Source organism: Theropithecus gelada, chromosome 16, assembly GCF_003255815.1.
Source record: "Theropithecus gelada isolate Dixy chromosome 16, Tgel_1.0, whole genome shotgun sequence".
Taxonomy (NCBI): domain Eukaryota; kingdom Metazoa; phylum Chordata; class Mammalia; order Primates; family Cercopithecidae; genus Theropithecus; species Theropithecus gelada.
In genome coordinates, this window is record NC_037684.1 from 9,650,140 (window position 1) to 9,662,113 (window position 11,974).

General features: G+C 38.7%; 1 protein-coding gene across 7 annotated transcripts in view; it reads left to right on the plus strand.

Annotated features, from left to right (window-relative positions):
* Window positions 1–11,974, plus strand: part of AP2B1 (adaptor related protein complex 2 subunit beta 1) — a 138,452-nt gene that overhangs the window by 86,141 nt on the left and 40,337 nt on the right. For all 7 annotated transcript variants that reach the window (XM_025362427.1, XM_025362430.1, XM_025362428.1 and 4 more), the window contains one exon: window positions 7,678–7,807. In XM_025362427.1, coding sequence (XP_025218212.1) covers window positions 7,678–7,807 — 130 coding nt within the window. The remainder of the gene's footprint in view (window positions 1–7,677; window positions 7,808–11,974) is intronic.

The following is an 11,974-nucleotide window of genomic DNA, read 5'->3' on the forward strand; positions in this document are numbered from 1 at the left end:
TCAAACAAAGCTCCTGACTGAAAATTCACATTTTGGTGGGGAAAGTTAGCATATTTGGTTAATGTAAGAAATATGGAAGTGTATATGCTGACCAAATAATCACATAAACCTTGACAACCTCCTTTTAGCAATCAATTCTCTGCCTTAATAAGGAAGAAAGCATGAAGAAGTAAAATGTTAATGCCTTATTCTTTTTGAAACATCAGTGGTTTGTATTCAGTTTTATGGTGCAGGAAACTGGCTGTTAGACCTTAATGGCATGTCCATTCATTTGTAAATACAGGATATTTAATCCTGCATATAAAAAGTAGTAATTGGACCCTTAAAGCAGATTTAATAAAGTTTGTCAATAACAATTTGCATCAGTGACTGTCTGATTTATTTCTCATCATTTGGAAACACTTTTGTACTCTGAATTTGAGAGCTTGGCATGTTAAAAATCATTTAACTATCTGGAAAGTCTGTGTTTCTTTCTGTCAAGACTACCAATATTTCCAGCCACTTTTGAGGAGCTGGCCTTGTTAAAGGTCAAGGCTGTTGGGAAAATAAGTAAATAAATAGGCCAAGGCTGTTGGTGGAATCTATTGTTGTAATGAAGGAAATCTGCAGATACAGAGTCTGCGTTCATCTTTAGCCTTTTTCCCCCCCCCCCCTTTTTTTTTGGAGATGGAGTCTCACTCTGTTGCCCAGGCTGGAGTGCAATAGAGCAATCTCGGCAGCTCACTGCAACCTCTTTCATTCTGTTCCATTGTTTTGCTTTTGTTTTTCTTCTTTGGGGTTTTCAATTATTCATTTATTGACTGTTTGTTTATTTTTATATATTGTTTTCTCTCTAATCATTAAAAAAAAATCAAATTCTTGTATATCAGCAAATATCCAATTAGTGTCAGATTTTCACAGTAGTCTAATGTTTTTGTACTGTTTGCTTTGTCTGAACAGGGTCCCAGTAAGGTCCCATACATTGCAATTAGTTGATAAGTGCCTTAAGTCCCTTTAAATCTATAGGTTCCTCCTCCTTCTCTGTTTTGTTCCTTAAAATTTATCTCCTCCTCCCTCTCTGTTTTGTTCCTTAAAATTTATCTGTAGAAGAAATTAAGTCTTTTATGTGTGGAGTTTCCCACAATCTCAAATCTTGCTGATTCTGCTTGTAAATTGGAGGCAGATTATAGATTTATCAGATTTAGGCTCATATTCTGGTAGAAAGACTTCATAATTGGTGGTAATTGCAAATCCTGTTTCTCTTGTAGTTTTTTTTGGTTTTTGGTTTTTGGGTTTTTTTGCTTTTTCTCATTTCTATTCTGTTTCTTACCATGTTTACTATGGTGTCTGTTTCCTTGGTCTTTGTAAGTCAGTCTTTTTGTCACTATAATTATACCTTTTCTATAATTTTTTTATAAATGAAATTACATAATATGGAATCTTGTGTGGTTTCTTTCGATTAGCATCATGCTTTTGAAATACGTATATCAGCAGTTGATTTCCCTTTTGTTGTTAAATAATACTCCATTGATGAATATACAGTTTGTTGACGTGCTCACAAGTTGGGAGAGTTTGGTTGTTTTCAGTTTCATCTTTATGATAAAGTTGCCATGAACATTTGTGTACACATCTTTGGTTGGACATATGTTTTTGATTTTCCTTGGTAAATAACTAGGAATGTTATTGCTAGGTTATATGGTAAGTTTGAGAATTCCAGCTGTTCCACATCCTCACCAATTTTAGCCATTCTTGTCGCTGTGTAGTAGTGTCTCATTTTAATTTGCATTTCCCTAATGACTACTAATTTTAAGCATTTTTTTTAAATAAGCATATTGGTCATTTTTATATCTTAAGTATCTGCTCAAATCTTTACTTTTTGTTGTTTTTTGGGAGAGAGAGAAGATTGTCTTACTGAGTTGTTAAAGTTCTTTGTATATTCTGGATACAAATCCTTTGTTGCAAATATTTTTTCACAGTCCATGGCTTGCCTTTTCTTAATAATGTCTTCAAAAAAACAAAAGGGTGTTTTTGTTTGTTTGTTTGTTTGAGACAGAGTCTGGCTCTGTCATCCAGGCTGGAGTGCAGTGGCACAATCAAGGCCTACTATTGCTTCAAACTCCTGGGCTTAAGTGATTCTCCCACCCCAGCCTCCTGAGTAGCTAGGACTACACCTGTGCACTACCACACCCAGCTAATTTTTTTTATTTTTTGTAGAGATGGGGTCCCACTGTGTTGCCCCGGTTGGTCTCAATGGCCTGGGCTCAAGTAGTCATCCTGCCTTGGCCTCCCAAGGTACAGGAAATACAGGCATGAGCCATTGCACCCAGTTGAAAGTTTTCAATAAAGTCAGGTTCATCTGTTTTTTTTCTTTTTATGGCTTATGCTTTTTGTGTTCTAAGAAATCTTTGCTTAACCCTATGGTTACAAAGATTTTTTTGGCATGTTTTTAAATATAAGCCTTACAGTTTTTGTTCCTACATTTAGTTTTAAAATTCACTTTGAGATCATTTTTAAGTATGTTGTAAATCAAGAGTCAATGTAAAAATTTTTTCCATAATAGGTCTTGAAATCAGATGGCATACGTCCTGCAACTTTGTTTCTTTTCAAAACTTGTTTTAGGTGTTCTTGGTCTTCTACATTTCCCTGTAAATTTTAGAATCAGCTTGTCAGTTTCTACAAAAAAAATGCTGAGATTTTTATTGGAATTGCAGTGAATATGTAGATCAATTTGGGGGAGAATTGACATCTAAGCAGTATTGAGTCTTCTAATCCATTAGTATAGTATATCTCTGTTTAGGTCTTTAATTTCTCTTTGCAATGTTTTATAATTTTTTATACACAAATCTTACACACCTTTTGTCAGATTTAAGTATTTCAGATTTTTGAGGTTATAGTAAATAGTTGGGTTTTTTTTTTTGAGACAGAGTTTTTCTCTTGTCACTCAGGCTGGAATGCAATGGCATGATCTCTGCCCACCGTAACCTCTGCCTCCTGGGTTCAAGCAGTTCTCCAGCCTCAGCCTCCTGAGTAGCTGGGATTAGAGGCACCCGTCACCATGCCCAGCTAATTTTTGTATATTTAGTAGAGACAGGGTTTCACCATATTGGCCAGGCTGATCTTGAACTCCTGACCTCAGGTGATCTGCCCGCCCTTGGCCTCCCAAAGTGCTGGGATTACAGGTGTGAGCCACTGGGCCCATCAGTAAATAGTATTTTTAATTTTAATTTTTTATTGTTGCTAGTATATAGAAATATAATTGATTTTTATATATTGAGCTTGTCTCCTGCAACTTTGTTAAACTTACTTTTTCTTTCTAGTAGCCTTTTTGTAAATTCCTTATAGTTTTCTACATAAATAAATCATGTTATTTATAAAAAGAGACAGTTTTATCTTTTCCTATTCAATCTTATGCCTTTTATTTTTCCATCTTGCCTGATTGTACTAACACAACCTCCAGTAAATGTTGGGTGGGAGTGGTAAGAAAAGTGTTCTAATTCATGGGAGAAGCATTCAGTCTGTCATCATTAAGTGTAACGTTAGCCATAGGTTTTTTTGTGGAGCTTGAGGAAGTTTCATTCTGTTCCTGGTTTTCTGAGATTTATTATGAATGGGTATTAAATTTTGCCAGATGCCTCTTCTGCATTTACTAAAATGATTATGTGAACTTTTTTAGTCCGTTAATATAATGGATTACATCAGTTGATTTTTCAAATGTTAAACCAACCTTGCCTTCCTGGGATAAATCCTACTTGGTTAGGATGTGTTGTCTTTTTTTCTGTATTGATGGAGTTCATTGGCAAAAATTTTTTTACATCTGTGTTCATGATATATTTAGTCTTCATTTCTGACATGATTTACTTGTTTTATTATTTCTTTCCTGAGTTAGATTGGCTCCCTTTACCTTTTCCTGTTGTCTGTCCCTCACTTTACATTATCTGGTCATCCCTTCCCCAGGTGTTTTTTTTTTTTTTTACTGTTGTGTGGTCTTCCTTGGTAGCTAGCACTGTTTTTTGTTTGTTTGTTTGTTTTGTTTTTTCAAGTATTTTTTTTTGTCATTAAGGAAGTTGTACTGCTGTCTTTCCACTTTTTTATACTAGGGCTTTGAATAGTTGCTGTGTTTTTTACCATTTTGATTGAATGAGTTGGAATTTGCAGGAGTAGCTATTAGTAGATTTCTATAGAAAAAGAAGATAGGCAGGGTAGTTTTTTAGACTTTACTCCTCAAGAATGTTTCCTTCTTTGCTCTGGTGTAGCCACAGCTTCTTAGCCTCTCTGAATCTAACTTGATTCTAGAGGGCTGATCTTTGCCTTCAAGCCCTGTCTTCCAAGGTGTTTGTTTCCTCTTTAGAAGGTGGTGCTTCTTGAGCCCTTTCCTCTCCAGGGCTCCCTTGGTAGAAAGGGACTTGCTACTTTTTTTTTTTTTCTCCAACCGTATTCATATGTTGCTCCTGTTTGATCTTGGTCTATTCTGGGAATGGGGCTCTCTTCTGAGAATGGATATTTGTGGTCAGTCTCTGAGACCTGCTACTACTGCTGGTTTCCTCTGAACTCCTTGTGCTTTCCTACTGTATCACTAGAGCATCTCACCAGTTCTGTGGGCTTTCTTTAACTAGTAGTTTTGGAGAAGGTGAAATTACAGCTTTATAGGGACTTTTTTCTCCCTCTTTGTTTCCTCTATTTCATTTCTCAGATGAGCACTTGGAAGATTTGGAACTATGCTGCTGCCATGTTTCCCAATATTGACTTCATGACAGAGTTTTGATGACTGTGAGAGCAAAATAAAAAGAATAAAATGGTTTTTTGCCTTATAACTATTACCCCTAAATGAGTGATATGAATTCTCAAGATGATTTCATTATTACAATTTGGTACTCTTAAGGTGTAGTTTAGGAAAAAGAAAATATTTCTTTAGCCACTCTAACTCTTGAAAGAGTATCTGTGTAAACTTTTTTTCTATTTTTATTTTTATTTTTTTTTGAGACAGAGTTTCGCTGTTGTTGCCCAGGCTGGAGTACAGTGGCGTGATCTTGGCTCACTGCACCCTCCGCCTCCCAGGTTCCGAGTAGCTGGGATTACAGGCACCCACCACCATGCCTGACTAATTTTTTTTTGTATTTTTTGGTAGAGATAGGGTTTCACCATATTGGCCAGGCTGGTCTCGAACTCCTGACCTCAGGTGATCCACCCACCTCGGCCTCCCAAAGTGCTGAGATTACAGGCGTGAGCCACTGCACCAGCTTGTATAAACTCTTTAGTTAATTTTATAAACGTCATAGTCCCATCTTCCATCCTGAGGCTATTTAGAATATAAATTCAATATAAATTTGTATCATTTTGTTTGTTATCTTCTAGGCCCACTTTTTTCTTTCTGCTCCATCTTTATAAAATTTTGTTTTCTTCTTTTTTTTCCCTACTTGAAACAGGGTCTTGCTCTTTTGCCCAGGCTGGAGTGCATGGTGCAGTTGAGGCTCACTGCAACTTCAACCTTCTGAGTTCTCAACCTCCTGGACTCAAGCGATCTTACCACCTCAGCCTCCTGAGTAACTGGGACCACAGGAACACACCACCACACTGGCCAATATTTGTAATTTTTTTCCGGAGACAGGGTTTCTCTATGTTGCCCAAGCTGGTCTTGAATTGCTGGGCTCAAGTGATCCGCCCGCCTGGCCTGGGTCTCCCAAAGTGTTGGGATTACAGGCGTGAGCTACCATGCCTAGCCTATAATTTTTTTCTTTTTTTTTAAGACAGAGTCTCGCTCTGTCGCCCAGGCTGGAGTGCAGTGGCACAATCTTGGCTCGCTGCAACCTCCACCTCACAGGTTCAAGCGATTCTCCTGCCTCAGCCTCCTGAGTAGCTAGGATTACAGTTGCCTACTACCCAGCTAATTTTTGTGGTATTTTTAGTAGAAATGTGGTTTCACCATGTTGGCCAGCCTGGTCTCGATCTCCTGGCCTTAAGTGATCCACCCACTGCCACCTCCCAAAGTGCTGGGATTACAATTGTGAGCCACTGTCCCCAGCCCTAGCCTATAAAATTTTATCCTTATACTTCTCAGACCATCTGTCTTCCCACACATGTATTTGTTTACTATTTAACTTCAGATTCAGGCTGAGTTTCCCATCTCTTTACCATTCTTGTATTATTAAACAAGTTTTCCTGGAGAAAACTGGTGGCTATACATTACCTGCCTGAAGCTTAGAAAGTGGCCATGTTTGGCTCCACAACTTACCCTAACTATTTGGAATTTATAAGCCAGTCAATTCCATTTAGACTAGCTCTTTCCCAGTGATTGTGTCCTGTGTAAGTGAAAAAAAAAGGGAAAGTGAGAATTACCAGTAAATAATCCTCTGGACTTATCAGGCAGGTTATCAGGCCTGTAAAATAATTTATTGTACTTCTCTTTACAGAGTAGAAATTGGTTTTGGGGTTTTTTTGGTTTTGTTTTTTTAAAGACAGGGTCTCGCTATGTCATCTAGGCTGGACTGCAATTCACTACAACCTCTAATGCCCAGGATCAAGCAAGCGATTCTCCTCCCTCAGCCCCCAGAATAGCTAGGACTACAGGCCTGTGCCACCATGCCTAGCTAATTTGTTTTCTTTTATTACTTTTTTTTTGGTGGGGGGTGGGCAGTAAAGACAGGGTCTCATTGTATTAAGTGACCCTCCTGCCTCAGCCTCCCAAAGTGCTGGGATTACAGGCGTGAGCCACCACACCTGGCCTCAGGAGAAAGAAATTCTTCTTTCTCTGAAGAATTATCTAAGGAAAGACTTATTAAAAATGTATTATCAAACTTGTCCCTTTAGTGACATTTTAAAGAGAAGAAACTTTCAGAGTCATAGCACTAGCAAAGCAGTTCTGCATTTATGGATATTTTCTTCCTCAAATCCATTTAATGGAAAACAGAAGTTATGATGTAACCAATGTTACAGCAAATTGGAATTGAGCACTTTGATTCCTGCTACCCCTTTTATTTAATTGTATTAAAAATTTTGTTTCCTTGCCTGTAATCCCAGCACTTTAGGAGGCCAAGGTGACCAGATTGCTTGAGCTCAGGAGTTTGAGACCAGCCTGGCCAATACGGTGAATCCCCATCTCTACTAAAAATACAAAAATTAGCATGGCATGATGGTGCATGCCTATAGTCCCAGCTACTTGGGGGACTCAGGTGTGAGGATCACTTAAACCTGGAAGGTGAGGGCTGTGGTGAGCTGAGATCACGCCACTTTGCTCCAGCCTGGGTGACAGAATGAGACCCTATCTCAAACAAAAAAAAAAAAAAAGTTTTCCTTTTAATGGAGCAAAATGCCATTAAAACTCAAAGATATGGCAAAATCCTGCCTCTTTTTTTTTTCTTTTTTGAGATGGAGTTTTGGTCTTATTGCCCAGGCTGGAGTACAATGACGCACTCTCGGTTCACTGCAACCTCTGCCTCCCAGGTTCAAGCGATTCTCCTGCCTCAGCCTCCCAAGTAGCTGGGATTACAGGCACCCGCCACCACGTCTGGCTAATGTTTTGTATTTTTGGTAGAGACGGGCTTTCACCATGTTGGCCAGGCTGATTTTGAACTCCTGACTGACCTCAGGTGATCCACCCGCTTCAGCCTCCCAAAATGCTGGGATTACAGGCGTGAGCCACCACACCCAGCCTAAATCCTACCTCTTGATTAACCTCTGTGATTTATGTATGCCCTCTTCTAGCTTTGGTGTCATCCCCAGCACTCCTCTGGCCATCCATACACCACTGATGCCAAACCAGAGCATTGATGTCTCCCTGCCTCTCAATACCTTGGGCCCAGTCATGAAGATGGAACCTCTGAATAACCTCCAGGTCAGAGTTTTACTTCACTCAGGTGGTACAAGTTAATATCTTACCAATTATTATTATTATTTATTTATTTTTTTTTTAAAAGACAGAGTCTCGCACTGTTGCCCAGGCTGGAGTGCAGTGGCACGATCTCGGCTCACTGCAGTCTTCGCCGCCTGTGTTCAAGCGATGCTCCTGCCTCAGCCTCCCAAGTCGCTAGGATTACAGGCCCAAGCCACCACACCTGGCTAATTTCTGTATTTTTACTAGAGATGGGGTTTCACCATGTTGGTCAGGCTGGTCTTGAACTCCTGACCTCAAGTAATCTGCCCACATGGGCCTCCCAAAGTGCTGGGATTATAGGCGTGAGCCACTGTGCCCAGCCCAATTTTTCATTTACGTGTAAAAAAGTCCTCTTCCTTAGGTTTGAGTTAGTCATGGAATAGGATTTGAGATAAATCTTTGTGGACGAGAGTTTTATGTTTTGTTGTTAAGAAAAACAAAAGTCATGCGTGACATAGATGTTCATTCTTTTACTCAACAAACATTTAGAAACTTTTTTCTTCTTATTTGTACACCTTTTTTCCTTAAGACTTTTACAGCAAAATTTGAATGTCATTCATATAAGAAGAGATTTATGTGGAGGTTATCATTGAACACTGGACCACAAGACCCCATTAGCATGTATCTATGATAAGTATAACAGCATCTTAGAGGAATTTTATCTGGTATACAAGAGCCTCTTTATCTTGAAAATGTTGAATTTTTTAGAATGCTTGGGTATCAGCTTAGAATTTCATTCAGTTTTCACCTACCTTGAAGTTTCCTTTGAAATATAAACCTTCTGGGCTTCAGGCAGCATGAAGGCAGAGCAGTAAGCTCCTAAGTCAGAGCTGTAGCAACCCTGGAGGTTGCTAGCGGTTATGGTTTTAATGTTCACAAGAACAGCAAGAAAGCCTTGGGCTACCCTGAAATGGGGAACTGTAATCAATCCCTGCATAAAGCAGAGACTCTGGAAGGGCAGCTCCCGCAAAGAAAGGAGAACTAGGAAAATGTTTTCGCCATCCCCCAAAAATGACAGGAAAGTTCTGAGCTGGGTTCTGGGTATAGCCCCTTATGAGAAATTCAAGGCCCAATCAATACCATAGATGAGTTATATAGTCCAAATTTACACTACTTACGTAGATGTAGTAACCTCCAAATCAATACATTAATGTAAAATTGGCCCAGGACTGGTGAAACCTAGAGTCCTGTCAGAAGCAAATACAAAGTAGCCCTTTAACAACAGTTGTAAAATTTAGGGGCTTCAATACCCCCAACTGAAAAGAAAATCTCTACTGAAAGTGAGCTCACACTTTAACAGGAGAGAGAGAGAAAGATGCACTGTGAAGGATAGTCAAAAGACATTGCAAAGAGGAGGACTGGTACTGTCCCCACCCCCACTAAGAACTTAAGATAGAACAGTCTGAATGAGACTATGTTTAAAATGATGACAGAAAAATGTCAGCTTTCCACTTTCCAGTCAAGACAGGTGGGATCCCATTGTTTAATCTTCTAGAAATACCAGTGTAAGATACTAGTACTGATGGTGAGACATCAAGAGTAAAGTATCTTGGAGTTAAAACTAAACATTCTTCAGTCATTTAAATACCAGCACAACAGGCCTGTTTGCCAGTTCACTAACTACCTTGTTGCCACAGTAGTTGACTGCCTTTTTTTCAGCAAAGGGAGTAACGATTGAGAGGGTAGACGAGTGAGTCACAATATAACTTGGCTCAGACAAGAAGAATAAAGCAAGGATTACTATGCAGATGGAATTGGCTGTTACTATGATGACAGTAATGTGTTAAGGGGCTTTTCCAGCACAGGATCCTGAAGAAACTTAACCCAAATCTACATCTGTTCCCTTTTCATTGAAATCTAACCTCCCATTGGCCACAGAGCCTCAAGCCTAATATTTGAGGACAGTCAGCATGCACGCAAGAATGCTTTACCTCATGAGTAGGAAAGAGAATTTGGGTCACAGAAACCAGGGCAAATTTCCTGCTCTTAAAATGAAAAGAAAAAAAGAAACAGTAAACAAATTAATGAATGTCAGTTTACTTTCCTATTGGCATTTCCGTTTGACTAACTCCTGAATAGGAATCCTCACAAGAGAAGTTGAATCTTAGTCCAACCCTGTCCTCAAAAGTATTGATATGATATTAGAACTAGTAAGTTTTAATTTTCATAAACCTGATATTATAAGAAGCAACCTTTAAATTTTTCCATCTATAGTTAACTACTGATTTTTCAAGTTTCCCCCTTGGATTCTCTTCTTTTGGGGATGTCATAATTGTGGCTATTTTCTCATTAATTAGCATTTCCCAATGGAGATGATAAACAAAACTTGGAAAGAGAAAAACTTTTTCCCCCTGTGAGCAGCTCTACTTAGTGTATGCTGGTGAGAGTTGAAACTAATGGCTAGCTTAGGGATATGTAGGGTACTTTAGATTTCAGCTTCCATTCTGCCTTTTTCCCCATATGAACAAGAAGAAAATCAAAACGTCATTCCAACAAGGTTAAACTATATAGATCCAGATAAAGCCAGATAAAGATTAATCTAGCTTTTATATATATTTGTATAATGTTTACATTCAAGAGCTCATGTGGGAAAATTAGTATTTTTCTAGTACTACAGAGCATAAAATCAGGGGAAAAAAAATGTTGGGGATTGAGGAAATGAAATTTTGAATTCCATGTGGGTTTTAGCTGTTTTGGCTAATTTAATATCAATGTGTAGAACAATTAAATCAAGCCCAGCTGCCAGAACTGTAGTATAAAACTTATTATAAAATCTTTTCATCAAAACACTCATTACTACTTATTGGCTTATAGACTATTTGAAACACTATTTAAAAGTTAAAAAGATACCATTCATTCTTTTTTTTTCCTTTGAGACAGAGTTTCACTCTTGTCACCCAGGCTCCAATACAATGGCACAATTTTGGCTCACTGCAACCTCTGCCTCCCAGATTCAAGCGATTCTCCTGCCTCAGCCTCTGAGTAGCTGGGATTACAGGCGCACACCACCACACCCAGCTAATTTTTGTATTTTTAGTAGAGACGGGTTTTGCCATGTTAGCCAGGCTGGTTTTGAATTCCTGATCGCTGGTGATCCACCTGCCTCTGCCTCCCAAAGTGCTGTGATTACAGGCGTGAGCCACCATGCCCTGCCCATTCATTCTTAGTGTAAAATACATTATGCCTTAAATATGGGAATTAAATACCTAGTAGAGATTTGAACCTGGAAGAATTTTTCTGCTATACTGACATTGACTGTAAAAGCTTTTGTGAATCAACTTATGAACATTATACAAAGTAAAGTTAAGCTTGCTCCTACTGGGAGCCTTTCTTGAGTTTATTTGTATCACATAATTATATTCCTTAAAAAGAGAATTGATACTCTCTGCTTAAATAAAGCAAAAACCTTAGTAAGTGTCTAAATGTATTTCCTTTAAATGAGTTTTCTCTGACTCTGATGTCCCTGTTTCTCATTTCATGTGTTAGTTGTGCTTAGAAACAGTTTCCCAATGAACTTCTTCAAACTTGACACCTGGCAAGTGACTGCTTTTTCAAATCAGTGTCTGTAAGGAGACAGTGGAATTATGATTTAACATGTGTTCATCTCCAGGGTCATGCTTATGGTCTTTATGTAGATGCTGCAGAGTTCCCACAGCTGCTTGGCCTCTGTTTTCACAGGGCCATAAACTCTTAGGAGAACATTGATAGCATCATTCTTTCAAGTTTTCAGGATGATAAAGGCACAGTTTAAAGAGCCAACTAATTCTACAGTTATTTAAGAAAAACCCAGTCCCCAGACTTTTCTCCCTAACAAGACCTCCAATATCTCCTTCCACAAAGCCAATTTCGTTCACCTCTTTTGATTCTTTCGATAATTACCTAAGTAACATGCTCATATTGGGATTCCTGGATTTTTCTTTATTTTTGTTTTTTTGAGATAGGGTCTCACTCTGTCACCCAGGCTGATTGTGCAGTCATGGCTCACTGTAGCCTTCACCTCCTGGGCTCAAGCAATCCTCCCACCTCAGCCTCCCGAATAGCTGGGACCACAGGAGCACACCACCACACCCAGCTAATATATATATATATATATATATATATATATTTTTTTTTTTTTTTTTTTTTTTT